Source organism: Marmota marmota, unplaced genomic scaffold (assembly GCF_001458135.2).
Source record: "Marmota marmota marmota unplaced genomic scaffold, marMar, whole genome shotgun sequence".
Taxonomy (NCBI): domain Eukaryota; kingdom Metazoa; phylum Chordata; class Mammalia; order Rodentia; family Sciuridae; genus Marmota; species Marmota marmota.
In genome coordinates this window covers 15,797,853-15,822,697 of record NW_026000048.1, presented here as the reverse complement: position 1 = coordinate 15,822,697, position 24,845 = coordinate 15,797,853, and the positions used below count along the sequence as shown (strand labels likewise).

General features: G+C 36.4%; 1 protein-coding gene across 4 annotated transcripts in view; it reads left to right on the top strand.

The window, feature by feature from the left end:
• The window catches only part of Armc3 (armadillo repeat containing 3), a 101,103-nt gene that overhangs the window by 23,323 nt on the left and 52,935 nt on the right, over window positions 1–24,845 (top strand). For 3 of the 4 annotated variants that reach the window (XM_015495252.2, XM_048812710.1, XM_048812711.1), the window contains 4 exons: window positions 2,393–2,587; window positions 9,007–9,190; window positions 20,611–20,763; window positions 20,865–20,970. In XM_015495252.2, coding sequence (XP_015350738.1) covers window positions 2,393–2,587; window positions 9,007–9,190; window positions 20,611–20,763; window positions 20,865–20,970 — 638 coding nt within the window. The remainder of the gene's footprint in view (window positions 1–2,392; window positions 2,588–9,006; window positions 9,191–20,610; window positions 20,764–20,864; window positions 20,971–24,845) is intronic. The other variant, XM_048812709.1, reaches the window with a different exon arrangement.

The following is a 24,845-nucleotide window of genomic DNA, read 5'->3' as shown; positions in this document are numbered from 1 at the left end:
CATGGCATGCATATTAGGGTGGGATTAATCTATATAAAATGTGCTTCTTCTAAAACAGGAAATCTAAGATTCCTGTTGAACCAAGGAAGTGACCTATTGATCTAACCTTGGCAATTTAAGCACATTGAATATAATCTCTCCCCTGTTCAATATACCAAGGCTTTGGATTAGATTTATTTATCAAGGGAAAAAAAAAAGAGCATTCATTGTTCACAATAGCAAGAGGCAACCTCACTGGCTGTTTTCCTCTATAATGTCTTATTTATTTTTGATACACAGAAGTATTTATCTGAGTTTCTGAGTCTGTCTAGCAAACATGTCTGTAGATTTTACGGGTAGAGTGCAAATATTTGAACACAATGGATTACAGCCACTCACCAGACTACTGAGCAGGCCAGACCCTGATATGAATACGCTGCCACCTTCCCCTCCCTGCGGTCCTGCCCTCTGCCCTGTCCCCCACCCACAACACCCTCTCAACACCCACACCCTCACACCTGCAGCAGGTCAGTTTCCCAGAAGTTTAACAGCCTTCTCTGTTGCTTTTTCTGCTCATTTCCTTAATAATCAACACACACATTTGATAAGATTGAGATGAGGCAAAACTACAAAAGCCCCATTTTAAATGGCTATCAATAAAGTGTGAAAGAAAGATTTTGAAGCAAGAGTGAGAGAGAGGATTTGTAGCAAAGCAAAGTATCTGGGAAAAGAGAGAGAAATAGATTCAAAATCTTTCTGGCCTTAGTGTGTCTGCACAACTGGACCAGGCCCCCACTCCTAAGAGAGGTCCTATAGAGAAAGTTGGGCTCCTTTTTGCCTTCTCTGGTTACTTAGGCTTTCCCTCACCCAACAGGCTTAAATATTCCTACACATGTGTTTATGTTTTTAATCTCCAGACTCCTTTTACCTGTATTTCCCTATTTTTTTTTAATCAAGCAGGAATGAAAAGCAATTGTCTCCACAATTTTTTTTGGTGGGGGAGGGGGGAGTAACCGGGATTCAGGGGCACTTGACCACTGAGCCCCATCCCCAGCCCTATTTTATATTTTATTTAGAGACAGGGTCTCACTGAGTTGCTCAGTGCCTTGCTTTTGCTGAGGCTGGCTTTGAACTCACAATCCTCCTGCCTCAGCCTCGCCAGCCTTTGAGATTACAGGCCTGCGTCACCATGCCCAGCGCCCCCACAGTTCTTAATGACAGAAGTATTAGCTAACAGCAGGACACCAGGAATGCTGTAGCAAAGTTCCACAGTCTGGCTGGCTTAAAACAACAATTCTGAGGTTAGAAGTTCAAAATCAAGGTAGGGCTGCACTTGAGGCTGGGTGAACTCCTTCCTCGCCTCTTCCTGGCTTCTGGTGGGGACGGCCAGTGATGGCTTTCCTTGGCTTACATCTGTGTCACTCCGGTCTTTCCCTTTGTCATCTTTCCCATAAGGGCACCCATCTTATAAGGACACTCTTAAGCACCCAGCCTCCTCCAGGATGACCTTATCTTACCTAATTACCCTTGCAATGACTATTTCTAAATGAGGTCACATTCACCCAATAAGGTGGGGACACAATTTAACCCATAATAATGAGCAACCTATACTTTCTATGTCTAAAGAAAGCTGAATATTAGAGGTCAGTTGAAGGATGTCCAGGAGGAGGAGGCTTAGTTGTAAGTGGAGGCTTTTCCACCTTTAATGCTATTCTCTACTTGTCACGTTTGGGGTGAAAATATCATTTAACAATCAGAGTTGTTAATGGGGCTCTTAGTGACTTCTTGCCATGCTTTTTCTTCTGTTCACCACCACCAGTCACCTCCTCCCTGCTCCCACTCACACAGAATTATTGATACACTTGCAGAACAACTTGTCTAAAATATAGTGATCTCTTGATATCGTAAATGTCTTAAGGAAAGGTCATGCATCTGCTCTAAACCTGTGTAAATTTGCATGCAGACAGCCTGTCAATAGCCTGCATGCACATAGGTATTCATAAACAATCCATTTGAAGATAATAAGGAATCGGTGCCATCATTTCATCTTATCAAATACTATTTGAAACATTATATCAGAGTATGAAAAGAATTTTATCATGCATAGGTTTTATCGTAATGCTATTTATGATAGTAGGAATTTGCTGCTTCATAAAGAAACACTGGATACTATAAAAGTCATTGGTCATGTTTATTTCTGGTTGTTGACAATGTCTGCATATACCAATGGATAATTTGGTGTTGTCCACTGAGAGTTTTATTATTTTTGTGAATTATTTTGGAAGCAATCTGGAATAAAAGATGGAGAAGTTGTAACTCACAATGTTATTTGCCAGAAAATAGAATTTCTCCATTCTTGGGACTTTATTTTGCTTCAGAAATTACTGAAGTGATCATTTGTATTTCATGGCAGGATTTTCAGTGTCGAACTACACTTCAAGAACTAAATGCAATCCCTCCTATGTTGGAGCTCTTGAAGTCAGAGTATCCAATTATTCAGTTGTTGGCTCTCAAAACCTTAAATGTCATTACAAATGATAAGGAATCCCGTACAATGCTAAGAGAAAATCAAGGATTGGACCAACTTATTAAGATCATAGATACTAAGGTATTTTCAAAGAATATCTTTTCTAAATGTTTTATAAAATATCAATTGTATAATATTTAAATTAAATTTTATTATATTGAAGCATGGTACAAAGTATAGTGGAGTAATTAATTAATTGCTACATAAAGGTTATTAACCTGATTAAATCAGTCTCTTTTTTTACATTTTGAAACAGGATCTTACTAAGTTGCTTAGGGCCTCACTAAATTGCTGAGGCTGGCCTTGAACTTGTGATCTTCCTGTCTCAGCCTCCCAAGTAGTTGGGATTACAGGTGTGCACCACCATGCCTGGCTTTAGACTAATTATTGAGGCCATTTTAAGCTAATTAAAAAAAACAAAAACTTTTGGCTTAGAAGATTTAAAATTTTGAACTCTTGTTCTATGATCTTCCTTCTAATTCCCCAAAACACCTAGAATTAGTTTTTTAACCTTTATCTGCCACGATTTTCTCTGGAATAAGACACAAAGTAATTTATCTTGTAAACACATTTTGAGAAATATTGGAGCTGAATTTCTGTAGTTCCCACTAAGCTCCTTAGGAATGAATTGTACACTTTCAGACTCTGTAGGCCTTCTTTATAATTTCCCAGTCACAGAAACCAATCTAACAACTTATCGAATTCTTTACTTGCCTGAAAGGGAGTCAGGCAACTTCTGCAAGGGTCCACTGTCTAAACTTCAGAGTGAAATGGTAATATGTAGATTTCAGATCCACTTTCATAGGTTATTATGTGAATAAATTTAATGAATTCTAATGACAAAATCTACTCTTAGTACCTCTTAGAAATTCGGGAGCTAGGGACAGAGTAAAGATTTCCTGAATAATAACTTAATATTAAGTTTCACTTTATCTAAGCATTAAAAAAAATTAATAAATCTCAGAGCTTAATTATACCAAACTGGTAAAATACAGAAGGGCAATATTCACACACATGTGTTTCTCAGCTGTGTAAATCTAGCCATCTTTGGTTTGTTGATCCCCTATTTACCAGTTTCTGAGCAAAACATTTTGCATTTGTGATATAGAATTTGAATGCATGATAAACCCAGTATTTTTTTTACCAATTTAAAAATGGAAACTGAAAATCAGAGTGGTTATTTTATTTTCCCTATGTTGCACAAGTAGGAGGAGAAACTGCAGGGATGAACCTAGACTTGTCTGATATATCATGGTATTTTCACCTGTTTGATATTTTACCTGTTGTCTTTTAAATAAAAAAATGGGATGGAAACATCTACTATGTGGTGGGCATTGTTTAGATGTTTTACATGCGATTTTATTAATTTTATAATTCTTTTGAGAATGTGATAATGTTTTTCTATAAGATGAGAATAAATGATAATAATTGTATCATTATACATGTCACATGTAATTATTGAATCATTAACCCCATTTTACAGGTAAGAAGAATGAAGCTGACAGATTAAGTAACTTGCCCACAATCACAGAGTTAGGATATTTGCAAGAAGGATACGTTTTCAGAATTAATGCAGGTGTTTTAGTTGGGAAAAATTCAAATGATATCAAAATATCTAAAGTAAAAAATGGAAGTGCCCCCCCCAACACACATATGATGCAGTACAGGGCCCAGATGTTTGCTCTCATTGCTTTTGTTCACCATCATCCTGGCTTTTCTTACCACGGTGACAAGGCCAAGAGAAAAATAGGCATAAAAGACTGACAGACTAGGGAGGAAGAATAAAACGGTATTTATTCACAGATTACGTGACTGGAGAAAATCCAGCAAGACTACAAGATCCTGATAGAACTAATAAGTAGATCTATCAAAGTCAAGGGATAAAAGCTCCATACAAATTAATGGAGTTTCTACATACTACAAATAAACAACTGAAAAGAAAAATTGATACAATTACATTTACAGTGCATTCCTAATGCATGAACTACAAGGAGTTAAATTTAACAAAATTTGAGCAAAATCTATTCACCAAAAAAATACAAAACAGTTTTAAAGAAGGCTTAAATAAATGAAGAGTAAATAAAAGAATTAACATGCCTGTGGATTGAAACACATGAAATTAATGTCATTTCCACCAGATTGCTTTTGAAATTAAAATTTCAGTCAATTTTTTATATAACTATTTATTGATTTGGTTGTATTTAGGTATACCATTTATTACTTGTTTTCTCTTTGTCCGATCTATCGGCTCATTCCACTCTTCTGCCTTCTATCATGTTAATTTAACTTTTAATGTTGCATTTTAATTTCTCTATCAGCATTCTAGCTATATCTCTTTGCACTTGGTGCTTGCTCTGGTGATGACAATAGACAACTTAAAATGATCATATTCTACTTAGAATTAATATGGAACTACTTCAAATAAAATATTGGAAACTTAAAACAATATATCTCTGGTTTTATTTTGTTTTGAATAGTCGTGTATCGTATGAATTTTTAAAAAATAAGGAAAAATCTCATATCCACATTTGTGTGTCTTGTCTACTCTTGAATATTTAGTTCTTTATTATCTACCCACATATTTATCATTTGGAGTATTGTTTATTCTTTCCTGTAGATTTAAGCTTCCAACTAGGTCATTTCCCTTCAGACAGAGGAGCCTCACTTAGCATTTCTTATAGTGCAGATAAGCTGGCATAAATTAGCTTTTTAAAAATTTATTTGAAAGTTTCTTTCTTTTGCCTTCAGTTTTGAGAAGTTGCTTTTGCTTAATGCAAAATTCCTGGTTTGTACTTTTTTTTTCTGTTTAGCCCTTTGCTATTTCTTCTGAAAGTCACTATTTCTGATATGAATTTGGCCACTAATTATAATATTTCCCTGAGTATAATTTGTCTTCTTTGGCTGCTTTTGAGATTATCCCTTTATCTTTGGCTTCCTGCATTTCTCCTCTGCATAGAAGTTATATATAATTTGTGTATCCTGCTTGGGATCTATAAATTCTTAGATCTGTAAATTATTGTTTTCCATACATATGGGAATTGCAGTCATTATTTATTAAAAAAAATTTTAAAAATATTTTTAGATGTTAATGGACCCTTTATTTTGTTTTTTTATTTATATGCAGAGCTGAGAATCAAACCCAGTGCCTCATACATGCTAGGCAAGTGTTTCTACCACTGAGCCACAACCCCAACCCTCAAAAATTTTTTCTGTTACTTCTCTCCCCTCTAGGACTCAATTAACAACTTTGTTGTCTTTCTTGATATTGCTTTATAAGACTTTATATTGATATTGCTTTAGAAGACTTGATATTGCTTTAGAAGACTCTGTCCTTCATCTCTTACTTTCTTTCTTTTTTGGATTAAATAATTTCAGTGATTCGTATTCAAGATCTCTTTTGCCATCTTCAATCTTCTGTCTAATGAATTTTTCTTTTTAATTTTGTGCTTTTCAAAACTGAAATTTTCATTTATAAGTTAGTTACATGTCTGTTCAGCTTTTCTCTTTGTACATATTTATAACAGCTCCTTTAAAGTCTTTGGCTACTTAATCGAACACCTGGCCCTATTTAGAGTGGGATGTAACTGACCACCTTTTTTTTTCTTTTCTTTTCTGTGTTTCACATTCTCCTGTTTCTTTCATGTCTAGTAATTTTTGGTTCAAAATGAACATTGTAGGAAATCCCTTCCAGTGATTCCAGATTCTGTTGTGTTTTCCTGAGGATTGCTGGTACTTTGTTCTAGTAGACAGGTAGCTACAGACTCTGTCCCTCTGTGGTATCCAACAGCTGGTATCTCTTCTCAGTTCTTACAGTTTCTCAGTGCTGTGGTTTTTAGCCTGACCCCCTGGAGATCTACCCCCGTGATTCAGTGGTTTGGAGTTCAACTATGAATGTGGGAAGGATCTTAACTTAGTTTGGAGGGGTGGTGCTCATCGTTTCTCTGTGGCTCCCTTGCTTCTGGGCATTCCCTTCTTTAAGTCTGTAGCTCCTCTATGAGCCCCAGGCTCTGACCTCTGATACCCTAAGCCAGTGAGTCTTCAGCTTTCTACCTGCTGTGTTACACTAGATTGAGAAATCACTATATTTGAAAAGCAGTAAATTTATAAATTTCACCAGCATGGTTCCCTCTTTTAAGGGTAAGATATATTGCTTTTTAGTCCCTGCCTGTTTATATTCACGGGGATTCTTGGCACCTCCTCCATGCACATATGACTTAGTGGTCATCCAAAGGCCTGGGCATTGTTTATACTCAGAATTTGGATGACATCCTGTACCAAAGTTCTCCAGAGACACAGAATAAAACAGATAATTAAGAAATTGGCTCACTCAATTGTGGAAATTTGGCAAGTCCAAAGTCAGCAGGGTAAGGCAGCAAACTAGAGACCAAAGGAAGCATTACAATGGTCCAAAAGCAGCCTATTGGCAGAATTTCCTCTATTTCCATGGAGGTCAGTGTTTTTCTATTAAATTCTTTGACTGATTGGATGAGGCCCACTCACATTATGGAAAGTAATCTGCTTTACTCAAAAATCTACTAATTTAAATATTGCACCTTAAAAAAAAAAGGTACTTACAGAAACATCTAGAATGATGTTTAAACAAACATATGGGTACCATGGACTAACCAAGTTAGTAAAACTTAAAATTAACATAAAAATTAACCATTATAAGTTTGTACCATTATACCCTTTGTTCAATTTGCCATTTCTCTCTCTCCATATATGTCCTTAAACCATAATCTTCAAATAAAGACAAGGCCAAGGCCATATATTGACCTAACATGATCCAGCTATCCTATATCCAACCAAAAAGGCATTAACCCTTTCCCAAAGTCCTTGGGTGATGTTTACTTTTCTCCTTAACATTTGGTAACTTAAATGCTACAATTTAAAGTTAACAAAAATTAAATACTATAGTATAAAGTTAATACATCTCATGTAACATAATGGGATAAGAGGGAAAAACAAAGGGATATATTAATACATATGTATACATGAACATACATAAACACACATGAACATACAGATACACATGTGTACATACAAGCACCTCCGTAGTAAAGTAAGGAATACTCATGATAAAGTCTTCACTTCTATTACTGGTCTCATGACGATAGTTGATATTCACAACTGCCTTCTTCTGCTGTCTATTCCATATTCCCTTTGCCTCTAGCAAGTACCTCAACTGATCATAATTTTGTACTTTGGGACTACCCAATCCTTCATCCTGAGACATTAGTATCCTGCATGGACTGGGTTCTTGTGGAGTTCCATCGACTTTAATCACAGGGCACAAGAGACACCATAAGAGAATCTTATTTTTCAGACAAACTCTCCCTTACTTCCACTGTGCAGCAGCAGTCCAATTTCCCCTGCACAGTAACTCTGTTGTTTTGCTTGTTGACTCAGGGACTTGAGGAACCCAAAGTGGGAGGGACCACAGTCTTACCTTCCAATTCAATAGAATCATCATTGTTTGCCCTGGTGAAAGTGTTGCTCCCCTTAGCATTAAGATCTTTAGATCAGCAGAGCATAGGGGTTGCAGGGATAGGAAGCAGAAGTTTTGCTAGTGAGTCATTAGGGGTAATAATGGTGGCGCCACTCCCATTTCCACTCCTTGGTTCCTGGACCAGCTATGGGAGAATTAGCACCATATGTCAGACACTGATTCACAGCCTATGAAGCCTAGTAGAGAACTTGACTGAGTCCTGCAAGGTACTAACACCTGGCTAGTGTTGTAACTTGAGTCTTTAAAAGAACATTCCAGCATTCTATCAAGCCACTGCTTTGGGATGTCGGGGACAGGGTAAGAACAGTGAACTCCCTAAGCATGGGCCCATCACTGCGCTCCTTTGCGGTGAAGTGAGTTCTTGGTCAGAAGCAATGCTGAGTGGAACATCACCACAGTGGCTCATCCTTCCTGCGCCTCTCTCCCTTTTAGGATTTCTTCCTGAAATTTCTAGCTGCAGTAAGGCTGCAGTTTTCCACCGTTTGGGGAGATTCTGATCACCTGGAAAGCAAGCCACAAAATTCACAATCAGTTCCTTCTAACAGTTGCAGATTTTAAGGAACATATCTTCCTGCAGTTTGTCTGCTGTTTCAAAAGTTATTTCTTGGCATGTGTGAGGTCCTGGGTTCAATCCCCAGTTCTGGATAAACCATTTTTTTTTTCCCTCTAGATTTTAAAATGAATTTTGGTGAAAGATTAAATGAGCAACTTCACTTGGCTACCATTAATGGAAGTGTCCTCTATAGCCTTATTTTTAATTCATAAGACATTTGGAATATGTCAGTTGGAAACGAAAAAAAAATGGGGCAAATGGTTGGGAGAGGTTTGTTATTTTGGTAAAAACAATTCCCATTTCCTCAGGCCTTGTCACAACAAAATTTCTTACATTATGTTCAAAGTGATCTCAGCTCCTCTTGTAGTAAAATTTGGGAAGAGTAAATAAATTTCTTTTAATACAACTTTCTAAAGTTGTGTTTGCTTTTATTTTTAGGAATTGAATGACCTTCACATAGAAGCACTTTCAGTGATAGCCAATTGCCTCGAAGATATGGAAACTATGACACTAATTCAGCAAACAGGGGGTCTTAAAAAACTCCTAGCGTTTGCGGAAAACTCCACAATTCCTGATATTCAGAAGAATGCAGCGAAAGCAATTACTAAAGCAGCTTATGATGGTATGTCTTGTTTTCAACAAACTAATCATACATTTTTTTCCTCTTATATTCATAATTTTGATTAGTACTGACAAACACTAGAGTACCTGCTTTTATATAACCGTTCAAGAATAACACTGCACTTATTCCCTAAGGCCAAAACTCATTAACTACCAATGAGTTAAACTAAAGATTGCTTTATAAGAGATGTAATAACTCTATGACTTAATTATAATCCTAATTTTTAAGCAATTCATTCCTAAATTAAGTTCTAAAGCCTTTATTTGTCTTGAATTTGGAGTGATATAGAATGTGTGCATTGTTTGTGATCCTGAAAACACTGTTTTGAGAAATCTACATTCAGAATGACATCCATAAGGTAATTTCAAGTTTCAGCTGGAGTCTAGTAGTGCCATGAAAAATAATATGCTCCTACTATATACATAATACAGTTTTCATTTCAGTGACAAGCTATGTTGACATAAATCTGTAAAATATGAGAGATTAATTACATCCCAAGCACTGAAGATGAAATTATAGTTTTAATTTATGTATATTTGGAGTATTTTGTTTAATAAAAGATGTGATTTTATTTTTCCCCTTCTGCATCACTATTCTTATAAATGATGACACCTTTGACTATTTTAAGTGACTTATATTCTAAATATATACACTTGCATCTGTATGTATGTCTGTGTATATTGTATAAAACATTTTTTTTCCAGCCCATACTGGATTTCTTCAAGGCCAAGCTTTAATGCAGTAAGCAGAATTTCATTTTCTAGTGTGTAGTCAACAGAGAAGCGCCTCACGGAGTAACATTATCAATGCCAAATCTGAAGACAGGCTATGAAATTAAGGTTTTTAATACTGGCAAAGTTGGCTTATTCTGTATCCATCAAATGCAACTTGGATATTATCAGAGCTGGCCAGTTCTGTTTTTTTTTTGTTTGTTTGTTTTGTTTTTCTGTTCCAGGATTCTTAGCCAATTGAGACCCAAAGAAAGTTATACTGGGAAGACAGGGACAATGCCAAACCTAGAATTTTGGCTTATCTCGACTTCTCGGTGGCCTAGTGTGGCTGAGTCATTCTGTGTCAGTTCCAGCCCAGGTGGGGGTGGTAAGTTTCATATCTCCTGTCTTGGGCAGCACTGGACAGAGAGTTTTTGGTGTTCCAGTTCAGCACTGGTTCTACCACTGGCCCTGCAGTGACCTGGTTATGTGTCTCTGGGTGAACCACAGCCTCTCCAGACCTGTATATTAATTCATCCACTAATGATTTATTAAGCCCCCACTTTCTGTCAGTAAACCTAGAGCAGCCAAGTAAAGAAGCAATCACAACGCAGTGTTTAAAGTGCTTGATGATGGAAACACAGAATCCCCCAGGAAGGTCACCTGATGCAGATGGAAGTCAGAGACGTCTTCTTGGAATATGTGATTCACAAGATAGGACCTAGGGCAAATGACAGAAATTGGCCAAGCAAAAAGTTGAGTAGGACAGAGGAGGAGGACTAAGAGTTGTCTAAAGAGGAACAGTGTATGGAAAGGCCAGAGGACGGCAGAGTGGGGGAAGTTCTGGACCTGGCAGTATGGTAAGTTCAGAATGGCGGTGAATAAAACACAGAGAAAAACTGAGAGTTCCAGCTACAGAAGTAGAGAGATGCCAAATGCTAAGGGACATTTATAAGCCATTATTTAACAGTGAGGAAGAGCTATTGAAAGACTTGGGGTGCGGGGGGGGGGGGACATTGCAGCTTTTTGCTTTCTAAAGAAAGAGGACTCTTGCTGCAAAATGGAGAAGAGATTGGAAGCATGCGGGACCAGACATAGGAGACCACAAAGGGGGTTGCTGTGGTAAGCTAGATGGGGCAGCAATGAGCCCCAGCAGAATGGAAAATGCATGTCCTCACTAATATGTGGAAGCTAAAAAGTTGGTCTCAGAAGCAGAGAATAGAATAGTGGCTACCAGAGCCTGGGAAGGGTGGGGTAAGGGGCTGGAGATAGGAGAGTTAAGGGGTACTGGGGTGTACCTGGTGTGGGAGGAATCACTTCTAAAGGTCTATATAGCACAGTGGTATGGACGTGGTTGAGAAAAAATCAGTTGAATATTTCAAAAGACTTTCATAAAGGATTTTGAATGTTCCCAACAGAAAAAAAAGAATGATAAAGATGTGAGGTGATAGATCTTGATCATTGTACATTATATACTGTACATTGTATACATGTATTGAAACATCACACTCAGTACAATCACTATATGTCAGTTGGAAATAAAAATCTATGTTAAAAATATCCTACCTTCTAGACAAATGTATATGTATGGAAACAACAATCAAAACACAAGTACGTAGTTTTTCCACAATTAGGAGTTGACAAAATACATATAGATACATAAAAAGTGCCCTGAAACAGAGATGTGGGGGTTCTGATGGATTCAAGGTATCCGGCAAGGAACCACCAAACACAGCTCTTGGCGCATTATGAGGATCCTTAAGTACTTGTGAAATGGCCACCTGTGCTGAGGGAGGGACAAGGTGCTATCAAGGATAAGGACGAGTATCTGACTTGAACGTCTGGGAATTAAGTGGCACAACTCAGAAATGGGGAACTCAAGAGGAGGAGGAGGAGCACATTTTGTTTGAAGGAGAAAAAATGAGTTCCATTCTTTTTTTTCTTTTTCTAACGTGTGATGAAACAGTCTTAATATAAAGTTTGCCATTTGCTTTTGAAATATATATTTCAGTAGTATTAAATATGCTCACATTTTTGTGCTACCATCTATTTTGTACTACAATGTTTTAATTCAGCAAAACAAAAATTCTATACCCATCAAACAGCAAGCCCCCACTCGGCCTCCTCAGTCCCACCACTCTACTTTCTGTCTCTATGACTGTGTCTACTCTAGGTATTTCAGGTATGTGGACTCATACAAATTGTCCTTTTGTGGCTCTTTAGCACTTAGCATGTCCTCAAGGGTCATCCAAGTTGTAGCATGTGTCAGAATTTCCATGCTTTTTAAGGTTGAATAAAATTCCATTGTAGGTATAAACCACATTTTGGTTTTCCAGTTAACCACTGATAGACAGTTGGGTTGCTTTGGCCTTTTTGGTTATTGTGAAGAATGCTGCTCTCAACATGGATGAACAATGTTTCTTTGAATCTTTGCTCTCAGTTCTTTGGGGTACATACCTAAGAGTAGATTGCTAAGCCATATGGTAATTCTGTCTTTAACTTTTTGAGGGAATGCCATATCATTTTCCATAGTAGCTGAACCATTTTTAATTCCCACTAACAATGTACAAAGTTTCCAATTTCTCCACATCCTGGCCAATACTTGTTATTTGTTTTGTGATAGTAGCCATCCCTGGAATGGGTATGAAATGGTGATATTTCATCATAGTTTTGATTTGCATTTTCCTGATACTTAGTGAAGTCAAGAAGTTTTTTGATCTACTTATTGGCCACTTAAATATTTTCTTTGGAGAAATGTCTACTCAAATCCTTTATCCAATTTTTAACTGGCTTATTTTCTTTTTGATGTTGAGTTGAACTTTATCCATTGTGGACATGAATCTTTTGTCTAATATGTGATGGGCAAAAATTTTCTGACATTCTGTAGGTTATTTTTTCACTCCATTGTTTCCTTTGATGCCTTTGAGTTTTGCATTTTGCTCTAATCCAACTTATTTATTTCCTTTGCTTTTGGCATCATATTCAAGAGCTCATTGCCAAATCCAAAGTCACGAAAGCTTTTCCCTTTTCTAAAAATTAATTTTATAGTTTCAGCGCTTATATTTAGGTCTTTGATCTACATTGAGTTAATTTTGTATATAGCATAGGAAAGTGTCTAACTTGTAGATATCCAGTTTTTCTAACATCATGTTGACATTCATTTTTTATTTATAACACAAAGTAATTCAAACAGATAGTCTCTTAAGTCCTTTTTGGCTTTAGTGTTTTCTGATTTGTTTCGTTGGATTAGTTTAAAATAACTACATTTCAGTTTCAAATTGTGTCTCCTGTCTTTATTTTAGAATACAATGACTAACTCTGTATTTACTTCACCTATGACATTTGTAATTACATCATGTTCCTATCAACCATGATTTTTCCAGAGTGAAGGATCCTTGTTTTAGTCTTTCCCTGTAGATCTGTTCTCAGACTATTCTGTGATCATTCTCTTTCCTCTTTTGGAACTTTCTCCAATTTTATAATACCCTCTTTGAAGTGTGTTGATAAGTATTATGAGCAGTATTTTTAAAACAGGTACTGTGATTTTTACATAATATAAAGATGGGTTGTTTTATGATTATTTTCTATTTCAATCCCACCAACCCTTTGAGGAAAAGACTGGCAGTGAGCTCCAGGGCCCCTTTCTCAGTCAGGATCCAGAGCTCAAAGATATTCATTTTAAATTCCAATATTTTAAATTCATGGTTTTAAAAATGAAAAGTTTGCTTTGAGACTGGTATGGCATTTTCTTTGAGTCTGGAGCATGATCCATGTGCACAAGTGATCTATAAATCTTAAAAAGGGGTATTCGGATTGTGATTGAACCAATGTTTATGTGTGCTATGTGCAAGACACTGTTCCAGAAATAAGGACAGAAAATGAAAGTGATAGATGTGTAAGTATTTGTTGAATAAACAAACAGATGTATTTCCCACAGAATGGAGGGTTTGATATTTATCTTTTAGTCCACCTTTATAAATTATAGTGGACAGGATTTTTTGTCCTTATTTATTATTTTATCTACTTAATCTATCACAGATGAAGAATGGTATCCTGGAAGTTTCTCATTGCATTATTTCTGTCAAATTTCTCTAGTAACTTGAATCCACTTTGCTTTATTTATATTGCTTTACATCCTATCCTGATTGTGTTTTTTTAAATCTCAATTACTGCTGTTTAGCTTCAGATTCTAACTTGGTATTAAGATTGCTGTGTATTATCAAAAGTGATTTTAGCAGAAGAAAGTTCTGTAAATTCCAGGTGATTTATATAGAGACCCATGAAGGGACTACTTTCAGAAGTATGGTTAAGATTCTGAGAACCCACCAGAACTGGGAGTGAGGGACATATTATCAGTATTGGGGAAACTTCACTGCCACTAGATTCAAAATGTCGAGGTGGAGAAGGTGTCAGATTTATTTTCACAACTACTACATTTGGCCTTATTACTGACCTCATGTTTTGTGTTTTCTGACCTTTGTTTTTCTACACTGTTTTCTTTCTTTTTACAGTTTTTTTTTTCAAACTTTTAAGAATAGTTATTGTCAAGATAAAATTACTATACTTGGTAAGATATTTAGTCATTTTGCTTGTGCAAGTTATCCCCTTCCTTGTGTTTGCAAATTTAATAGGGAGTTATATATTCCCCTCCCCTCAAACTCTATAAGCCTCTCTTTTCAAAGAATAGCTTTGCCATTGCAATCGATTTTACCCATATTTGCCATTGGATTCATATACACATTGAATCCAGTTCAGTGCCCACTTCAGATTCTCATGACAAAGCTTCCCTGTTCTTAAGGTTTTATTTTTTATTTGTTTTTCAAATTAACCACAGTCTAGTTTTTCAGCTAAAAAATTATTTTGCAGGAAGATCCAAGATTGGCGTGCTTTTGAAACCTTGCTCTATTTGTGAATAAGCTGTTGCTCTCAAACACATGTGACAATTCAGCTGCATTTGATATTTCTCAAATTGCAATATTTTCTGTTTGAACCTTGCTTTTGAAGAGTCCTAGTCTGAGAATAATCCAATTTTTATTATTTTGTATGTATGATATTTTCTTCCTATACTTGAGTAGAACCTTGATCCTGTGAGTTCAAAAATTTTTCAAAAATGTGCCTGAATCTCTCTTCCCACTCTCTCTACTATACAGCAAAGCCTCTTAATCTCCAGAATGGGGACCCCTCTCCCCAACTCAAGAAATGTCTTTTTTTCTAGTACTCTTTTCATTATTTTTTCATTTGATTTTTTTTCTTTTATTTTCGGAAATACTTATTTTTAGACCATCTCTGTTCTTTCTTCCATACCTATGATGCTGTCTTTCATGATTTCCAATTTCAGTGTTCAATGTGGAATGCTGAACGGAGCGCTCTGCCTGAGCCTGGCTTTACGGAAGAGACAAGGCTCACGGGGTGCCCTCTGCCTGTTTTCCCAATCAACTGAGATGACAGTGGAATCCTTCAGCCCAGTTTTGGGCTTTCCTTGGGGGCTTTCCTTTAAATGTGGCATCACAGCACCAACATTCTATCTTCCCCAACCCCACTGGAGGATGTTGATAGATGTCTGGAATATCCCAAGAGCCCATAATTGTTGACCAGGGGTGAGTTACAGAATTTCTTCTCTGGCCCTTGACTCATGTTCTTCTTTTTCTTTTTTTTTGTTTTGGCCTCTTTGACACTAGCCAATTCTAAATAATTCTACCTCCTCCTCTCATCTCCATCGCTTAGCCTGCTTGTGGTTTCACTTTTGAAAACTAAGTCCTTGTAGAATTTGACATTGACTTCTTAAGTCCTTAACCCTGAGTTCTAAAGAAAGATATATCTTCATTTTTTTTAGCTTGATTTCTGTGTGGCGTCCACTGCTGATTATCCTTCCTCTTTAAAACTCTTTTTGCCCCTCCGTTTCTAAACCACCTTCTCTCTTCTGACTGTTCTCCTAATGAACTCTCAGACCAACTCCTTCATCTTTACCAGCTCATTCTCCTCATTGACCATTTCAGAATTAGACCTGTCTTCCTGTCCTCTGTCTTATTCTTTTTTAAATCTCCCTGAGCAATCTCACGTATGACTCATGTTTCAACTGCTTCCTTATTTGCTTACAAATCTCAAATCTGTTTCTAATTCTGTCATGTCTTCTGAATTCCTGCCTGTATTTCTGACAGCTCCCAAGCACATCCCACGACATTGCCCAAACACAATTTCTGAGGAGTCTTGAAGTCCTCGGAGAATCTGGTCAAAAAGTAACCTTCTCAAATTTACATGTGCACAATACTCTGCATATAATTTCAGGGAGTTCTTGAACTGTCTGAAGTTCATCTGTCTTCAGAATTCATGGTCCCCAAATTAACAACTCTTAGAGTAGAGGATCAGAACCAGATAACATCATTTGGCAGTAGAGATTTTTCCTATGTTCCACAATCACACAGGCATTGGTTATCAACTTGTTCTTGTCAAGACACTCTGTTGTGTTCTGAAACATATAACTTGGGATAAACTATAATTTTATACTCAACTTGCTCTGATTCTGATTCTAATTTTGGAACTATTGTTTTGGCCTATTGGTATCTTCGTTCTTCAAATGGATAGATTTAGAGAGAAAATAAAATTTTCTAACATCCTTGCATTTCAAGGTATCAGTAAAAATAACTAGTTTCTCTTTAAAATATATACTTTCATATGATTGAATCTAGTACAGCTCAGCCTGCTTTAAATATCTGTTTCCTCACATCAGACCTTTGTTATCTGTTTCCTCACATCAGACCTTTGTCCATCCCTACGGTGATGAATTAAAGCAAACACCTGTGCATGAACCACAGTAAGCTGACGCTAGTGTTATGTAATACCAAGCAAGCACAGCATAAAAGTGAACTTCCATTGTTTAGCAGAACCTTCATTTCCAGATAGGAGAGATTTACATCTACCCTAACATCAGTAAGCCAACTACAGTCTGTTTCACAGTACTCTCCTTTGCCATTGTCTCACAGGTTTCATTTATTACTGTAAAAACTGCCCCACTCCCATGGTGCTGGGGATGGAGCCCAGGGCCTTGAATGTGCTAGGCAAGCACTCTGTCACTGAGCTTTGTCCCCAGCCCCAAAGTTCATATTTTTATAATCCAATGTATTCATCTGGTAACCTTCCTCCATCCTCCAGTCTCCTTCCTTCCTAAATTGATTCCATCTTTGGTGACTATACCAACACTGGAAAAATATGTCGAATGCATCTTCAAAGTCAGTGTCTAAGTAGTTTAATCTTCTCATAGCCTAGAAGATCTGAAAGCTTAATTCTTGATATTTCTAGAAAGATCTATGATTCCATAACATCTCAAGCTTTCTCTCTGTCTACATATCCCAAGGAATTCTTAAGAGTAAACCCTTTTCTGATTGGAAAAAACAGGGGACTGAAAAAATCTCTCCCTTTTAAGCCACTTGCCTTCACCATAGCATCTGTGGGCAGAACTGCCTGTTTCTCACCAGAATTCAATATGGTACCTGGCCAGAGTCAACATCCCTAAGGACAGTGCAATTGGTTAGCTTGGCATCTTCCTCATTTTCCTGACTGTTCTCCTTTATGTTTATCAATTTATTTCTTAACTCTGTTAACCTGGCCAGATCCTCTTCCTCTGTGCCTGATTCTAGACTCTGTCTTCCCTTCAGGTCCTACTTGTATTTCTCATCCATTTAAATATATATATATACACACACACACACACACACACGTATATATGTATTTCATATATACATATATATACGTGTGTGTGTGTGTGTGTGTGTGTAAATTCTTGGCTTGCTTTGACTTCTATCTGCCAGACCCAGTCAACTTAAACTAGATATGTTTTATTCTATATTCGTTACAAACACAAAATCTAAAACTTAAGGATTCACAAAGTTATCTCCTGATATTTCTGTATTGAAAATAAGTATTCGTGAAAAGGTATTAAAACTTTTTTTCCCATTAGAAAACTCCATTTCTATGTAGGTCTGGACAAATCTTACTCCTTATACTGTTAGGCAAATGTAACTATCAATATTTATTTCTAATTTTCTTTTACTTTCTATCATCACAGTTTTTTTTTTTTGGTTTTTTTTTTAAGATGTGGTCATGCATTGTCACTGTGTGTCAAAAACGCAGTTGGAACACACACATGTGTCACACGCATTCTTTAAGTTTTGTTTGTGGAGGAAAGTTTTAACATGCATTCCCTGCTGCGGGAAGCCCAAGTCAGTGTGCATTTGACCTGGTACCAGTAGGAAGAAGGTGTTAATTACCATGTTGCCACGAGGTTTATGAACTGGCATTAACATCTCAGCAGGAGCAAAGGTGGCACAATAGCCACTTCTGAGCAGAGGCAAGAAAAGCATCATTACATGCACACTTATTTTTAGCAGCAAAACCTCATGCTTTTTATTTTAGCGATACTGCACAAGTGTTATTTGTAAAGGCCATTACTCTATAGTAGCATAACTGTCTTGCCATCTTTATTATCTGTGTAATTAAAACACAAATACTTTACTTCTTGGTGTAGCAATTCAATGAAAGTACTTAGTTAATATGTTAATTCATCTTTTAAATCTATTATAGGCACGCTGCAGTCAGCACTTTGGAGGTTTGGTGAACACAGCTGGATTTTAAGAACACTCCCAGCAGGGTTGAGAAACTAATTGCCCACAGTATTTATTTAAATTATTTTAAAAAATCTTTCCAATAATTGCATATATACTGTTTTTTGAATGCAATAATTACATACTCCAAAGTCAGTCTATTCAAATAAATTACTACTGTATTTTGGCCAATTTTCCTGATAGAATCTGCACTAAGAGTGTTCTGTTTAGGGAATTTGATTTAGAACCATCAGGGACGTCTTAATGATAAATCTAAGCATTTTAGGTCAGAGGCTCTGGAAAAGTTTCAGATAATGTTATTTTTCAGTGAAAGCCAGTAAGGACTCTATAAATTGTAAAACATTTTAGGAGGCACATACTTGAGATTTAAGTATTAACTGCAGCTTTTTTTATGAAACACAGTTCTGACCTGCCTGAATTCTAATGTTAAATGAAAGGAGCAAGGGATTAAAATGATAGGATTACAGGACATGGTTCATGATTGGTTTAAGATGAATGAGCAGCAGTGTTAGTAACTTAGCCTGTGTCAGTTTGGGCCAGATTGCCTGGTATACATCTGTGCATCAGATGAGCAAAGGCAAAATCAATTTGCAAATAGGGATCCATCAGACTGTGATACTTCTGTGAAAAGGGGTGATTTTTTTTGTATCGTTATTGAAGGAAGGGAAAAAAATCACAATTTTAAAATGGAAACCTAGTTGCTGTTAATGTCTGAAAATCTTTCTGGAAAAAAATAAACTAATTAAAATATGTATAAGCAATGAATTAGTTCCATATGCAGAGGCTGAAATATAAATTATTATCAGCAGTTTTGGCAGAGTTGCATATTCTAACAGAATATTCTCCTATATTATAACATCTTCAGAGCACATATTCACATAAAGTTCTATTTTACTTATGATAATTTAATTTATAAAAGGTTAATTTCACAAACTTTACAAAGGTAATTAGTGGAGAATCAAGTTTATCACAAAAGCTTTTTGAAGAAACTGGAGGTAATTTAGCAAGGAATTATTTGTAGATTTTTTTTTCCACACTAATCTCCGATACCTCTTTATGGCTTTAGGGCTTTGTGTCCCTAAAAAGATAAAAGATAATAAATGATTTTAGAATTAAGTAGGACAAAAAAAGTTTTAAAAACATAATTAATGGAACACAAAAGGAAAAAATAAGTTCTAACTTAGTTTGATGCAATATTTAGTATAGTAATGAGACTGTCAGTTATTTTTTAAAATATGAAACTAAGTCAAAAGAAAAAAAATGTTTAGGGAACTAAAGAACCTTAAAAATTCTTTCTCTTCAGGCTGGGGATGTATCCCAGTGGTACAGGGCTTGCCTACCACACATGAGGGTCTGAGTTTGATCTCCAGGACTCAACAAGCAAACAAATCTAGTATCTAATAATGCAAGGAATATCACGATATGAATATAGAATCATACATTTCTTTTCAAATAAAGAAATATTCTAACATATTTCTAATTGTTTGTGCTAATTTTTCAATTAAATAGTTTTAATTTTTGCTACTTAAGCATGTATTGTAATTTGAGAAAAAGATGATTATGAATTTTTGATATAAGACTGTAACGTCCTTAAGACTCAGGAACATATTCCAACTCTCATTGCTACTCCCCTGCCCTTGACTGTGCTTCTCCTGAAGTCTTGGGCATCCAGCCCACCAGTTTCTACATTATATGCATTCTTCAGATACTGGGTTTTGTATTTTAAATAACCATCAAATAATCAGGCTCTTGTCATTAGTGAGAAAACAGAGTATGTGAACAATATTAGCATGTGCTTGGTGTTAAATAAGTGCCTGCTATATCTAATAACTTGCCTCTTCCTTATTACAGAATTTTCTTTGCCATGGTTTGATATACATCATTTAAGGGAACAAGAGGGAAAGGTAGCATCCGTGACTCATTTTGTGTGATAACTTTGTTCTAAAGGTTAAGTAAGTTTATATTTTGCTTAGTTTAGAGTCTGGCACTATAGTTAGCAAACAGTTGGTATCATATTTTGGAATTAGTAGTAATACTTGCATATTTTTTGCAGTCAAATTCTGATTTTTTTTTTCCTTTTGGTTTCTGAAAGCTGAAAATAGGAAACTTTTTCATGAACTTGAGGTTGAAAAGTGCCTGGTAACCCTTTTGGGTTCTGAAAGCGATGGAACTAAAATTGCTGCTTCCCAAGCTATTTCAGCAATATCTGAGAATTCGAGCAGCAAAGATTTTTTCAATACTCAGGGTAAGCAAACTGGAAACGAGCATTTTGAACTTTTTTAGATTACCATAGTCTAGTGTAGATGGACATTTTTAAAGTATCTTTTTGCCTTTCTTTATCCGTAGGGATTCCACAGTTAGTTCAGCTGCTCAAAAGTGACAATGAAGAGGTGAGGGAGGCCGCGGCTCTGGCCCTGGCAAACCTGACCACTTACAACCCTGTCAATGCCAAGTAAGTGCAAAACTGCTGCTGCACCCGGACTTGTCAAGGATATTCCACGATCTAAGGTGTCTTAGTTTTAATATTTTAAGATAGTTACATATTTTTTTCAGAGAGGTCATCTTACATTATTCTTTCTGATCCCTTATGAAAATAGAATCATTGGATTGGCCTGTTTCCCAAAGATATTACAAAATCCCGGCTGTTTCCAAGTTTGTTGGGGAAACATGCTGGGCATCCCTTTCAGGCACCAGGCTAACTCTTGTAGATGATTCTGGTGCAAAAAAAAGTGGACAGTGCTGGAACTATCAGAGACAACGTCCTGGAAACATTTGATAAATCCATAAAAATGTAAAAGATCCATTTTGAAAGAAAAATGTAAGCATTAAAGAAGTATAGAAACATTTTAAAAAGTCAATTAAGAGGAACATATTATAGACAAATGCCATGAAGAATGTTTGGGGGACAGGAATGTCCTCTGTATTATGAGCACTGAGGTTTGTGATTTATATTCATCTTAAAAATTAATGATCAGGGCTTGGGATGTAGCTCAATTGGTAGAGTGCTTGCCTCGCATGCAGAGGGCCCTGGGTTCAATTCAATCCCCAGCACCACAAAAAATAATAATAATCATTATCAAAGTAACCCATCAACAAATGAGGAAACCAAGATTCTGCATGCTTACGTAGTTTTCCTGGATGCACACGTTCACTAAATAGCTGAGCTGGAAATTCAACCCAAATGTGTCAAATTGTAAAGTCTGATCTTTCCTCTATAGAAGATAAGATTGCCTTAGAAAACAGGAAGAATTTTTTGAAGGCAACTTTCATAAATAAAATAATTATTTGCCTCCTTACATCTCATTTGCTATGTGAGTTAACTTTCATTTATTATTGTTTTGTGACATTGTGGCTAAAATTACCTTCTCCTAACCTTAAATGCATCCCTCTCTTCCCCCATTCAACCTATTTCTCAACCTTTCTTTCCCCTTCTCTACTCCCACACAAATATTTTATAAGGCCTTAATGGAATGACTAAAATTCTAACAAAGCCTGATTTTTAAAAAATAGCAGAAATGCATAACATCAAAATGAAACTGTGCTCTTTTGTCAGCTACAATCTTTGACATAATAATTTCCTAAATGAAGGGTCCTGATTATCTCTGTGAAAGCACATAAATTTCTAGAATATTGAGTCGCAGGAAGTAGTAATTTGAAGATAGCATATTCTGTAATTTTTCCAGAATAGTCATGCCACTATCAAAAATCTTACAGTGACACTAAAACACTTCTATCTCTAGTCCACTTAGACTTATATATTATCTAAAATACTAAATAGGCCCCTCGAGTGTATAGATACCTTGATTTGATGTGAGTTTGTCTGGCTTATATCACTTCACAGTTTTGTATAAAATCACAGACAATTAGGTTGGTAGGTAGTTTTAAAAGGGCTGGTTTCAGAGTTTCTCTTTCAATTTAATTATCTGTGTCACAGATTTTTGTCCTCTGACTTTATGTTCCATTTCTTCAACATAGAAAGGTCAATTAGGACTCAACAGTGACTAACCTCTCTCTCTCTACTATAGTCAACTTTATTTTTGTAATTTGCTGTTATTCTTGTTAGTTTTTTTTTTTTTTTGCTCTTGTTGAATTTTAATTGCAGCTTTTAAAACCTATTATATACCATCCATTCCTATTTATTTATTTATTTATTTATTTATTTTCTAGTTTGTATTTGGTAAGGGGTTCCCTGGATATTCGTTGAGGTCTATAAGAGTTCTTACTTTGAACTTTTTGAGCTAAAAAGTACTGAAAATAAATGTTTTTGAGGAGTCAGATTTGACACGTTTGTGCCAAAAGTTAAAGACGGGAGTTTAAAGATTCCAGAGGAATGAGCACAGATAAGCCTCGTTGTCAATCCTTCCAGCCAGCCTCCCCAAGTATTAATTACTAAAGCCCGACACAACCAGGGTGACAACACAGATGACTGGTTTGTTTTAATAGAAAATGTTTCTACTCAAATAAAAAAAAAAAAATCTGTTAAGGTCAGCATGGATGGGTGTTTCCAGCCTCCCTTTTAAGAACAGGCTACTGTATCCTCTTCCCCAGCAAGCACCTTGGCTTTGCTGCTAGGGTGCTTGAAACCAGAGTTTCCCAATTGCTTTTCTGTGGTATATATAGTAAAGGAAGAAGGTAAAAGCTCAGAGCTAAAGTTCTCTGTGTGCATTTAGTAGCTATTTGGGTATCTGATATTCTGTAGCCTAATTTTAAAAAATATACTTAAGCACTCCATATACCAGTTGGGGGTATGTTAGAGCTTAACTCATCTCCTAAACCCCCATCTTGAAATGAATTTCTAACTCTTGAACTCAGGGTTGCTTCTATAATTCATTTCATGAATTGAGCAATCACTGGTGTGTTATGATACGTGATATTGGTGTAATTTCCTTTATGTGATGGGTTTGGGCCAAGAAAGTAGTAGGGAAAACTAAATTTTCTAAATTAAAAAAAAATCAGCCAGAGGAAGGAGAAACATACTTTGTGATGTTTCTTTGTGAAATTGACAAATGCTTTTTTCTTTTAATTAAAATGCTTTTATAATTTAAAAATATAGTATTTTATAGTTTGGGGAAATTAATTTGTCATCTAATACATTTGATCTCACATTTTCAAGCATCTTGATTCTTATGTCAAGAGTGGCATGACATTGAGCAATGATGAATAAATAACCAGACTGTCCCTACCCCTTTGAGGAAGGTTTTTGACTTTAAAACCTTAATTGGTGCCCAAGGTCTCACCTATTTGGTGGTATTCTCTGTGAATAAGCCTTCTTATGTCCAGCTTTCTGGACGTTTCAAATTTTACTTCTTCCATGACTAAAGCTTTAAATTTTTTGCAATGAATTTGAATTAGCATCTTCTAAAATCCTTCCTCCCACCCTTGTAACTGACCATACAGCTTTGGAGAGGAGGTTCAGGAACATCATTGTAAGTGGTCCTCACAATGTTCTCAGGGCTCTTTAAGGACTATGGGACCCCCGACCTCATTCACTAGGTGCAGCTTGTGGGTGGCATCCCTTGGGGATGCAGGTTGACCCCTATTGGCAGGCTGTCAGTTGTTAGTTTTCACTGCTACCTGTGTATCTGGTTGGCAGAGTCTCCACCTTCCTCCCAGCCAAGATTCCCTTCAGATCCCTTCCTTTCTGTAAGTTAAAGGCTTGGCCCCCAGGGAACCAGCGGTATCTAATTTTATATAAAAGCCATTAAGGAGAACCTGAACATACTTTGGCTTCTCAGAGGCCCTCTCTGCCCACCTCCACTGGAGTTCTCCTATATGTCATGGATATAGGAAGCTCCCAGGTAGTTGGGTTATGCATAAATAAGATTGTAGTTTAAAAAATTATTAACAGGGGCTGAGATTGTGGCTCAGCGGTGGAGCGCTCGCCTAGCACCGGTGGGACCGGGGTTCGATCCTCAGCACCACATAAAAAATAGGGGCATTATGTTGTGTCCATCTACTCCTAAAAAAAATAAAATAAATATTAAAAAAATTATTAACAAACACAAATCTCTTTACTTACAAATAAGCTAATATTGTGGAGTAAACCTTAATATATATATAAAGATATATTCTGGAAGTGCATTCAAATTCCAAGAGTGCTTTTCTGCAGGTCTTTTAAACTGGCTGCCCTCTTGCCTGGGGTGCTCTTTTCCAGACAGCCTACAGCTCTTTCTCTCACCCGTCCAAGTCACTGTTCCAAGAGTCACCTTGGCAAAGAGGACTACTGTGAACACAGTGTTTAAAATTGCACCACAAACACACATACTCTTTCTTTTTTCAAGTACCAGGGATTGAACCCAGGGATGTTTAACCACTGAACCACATCCC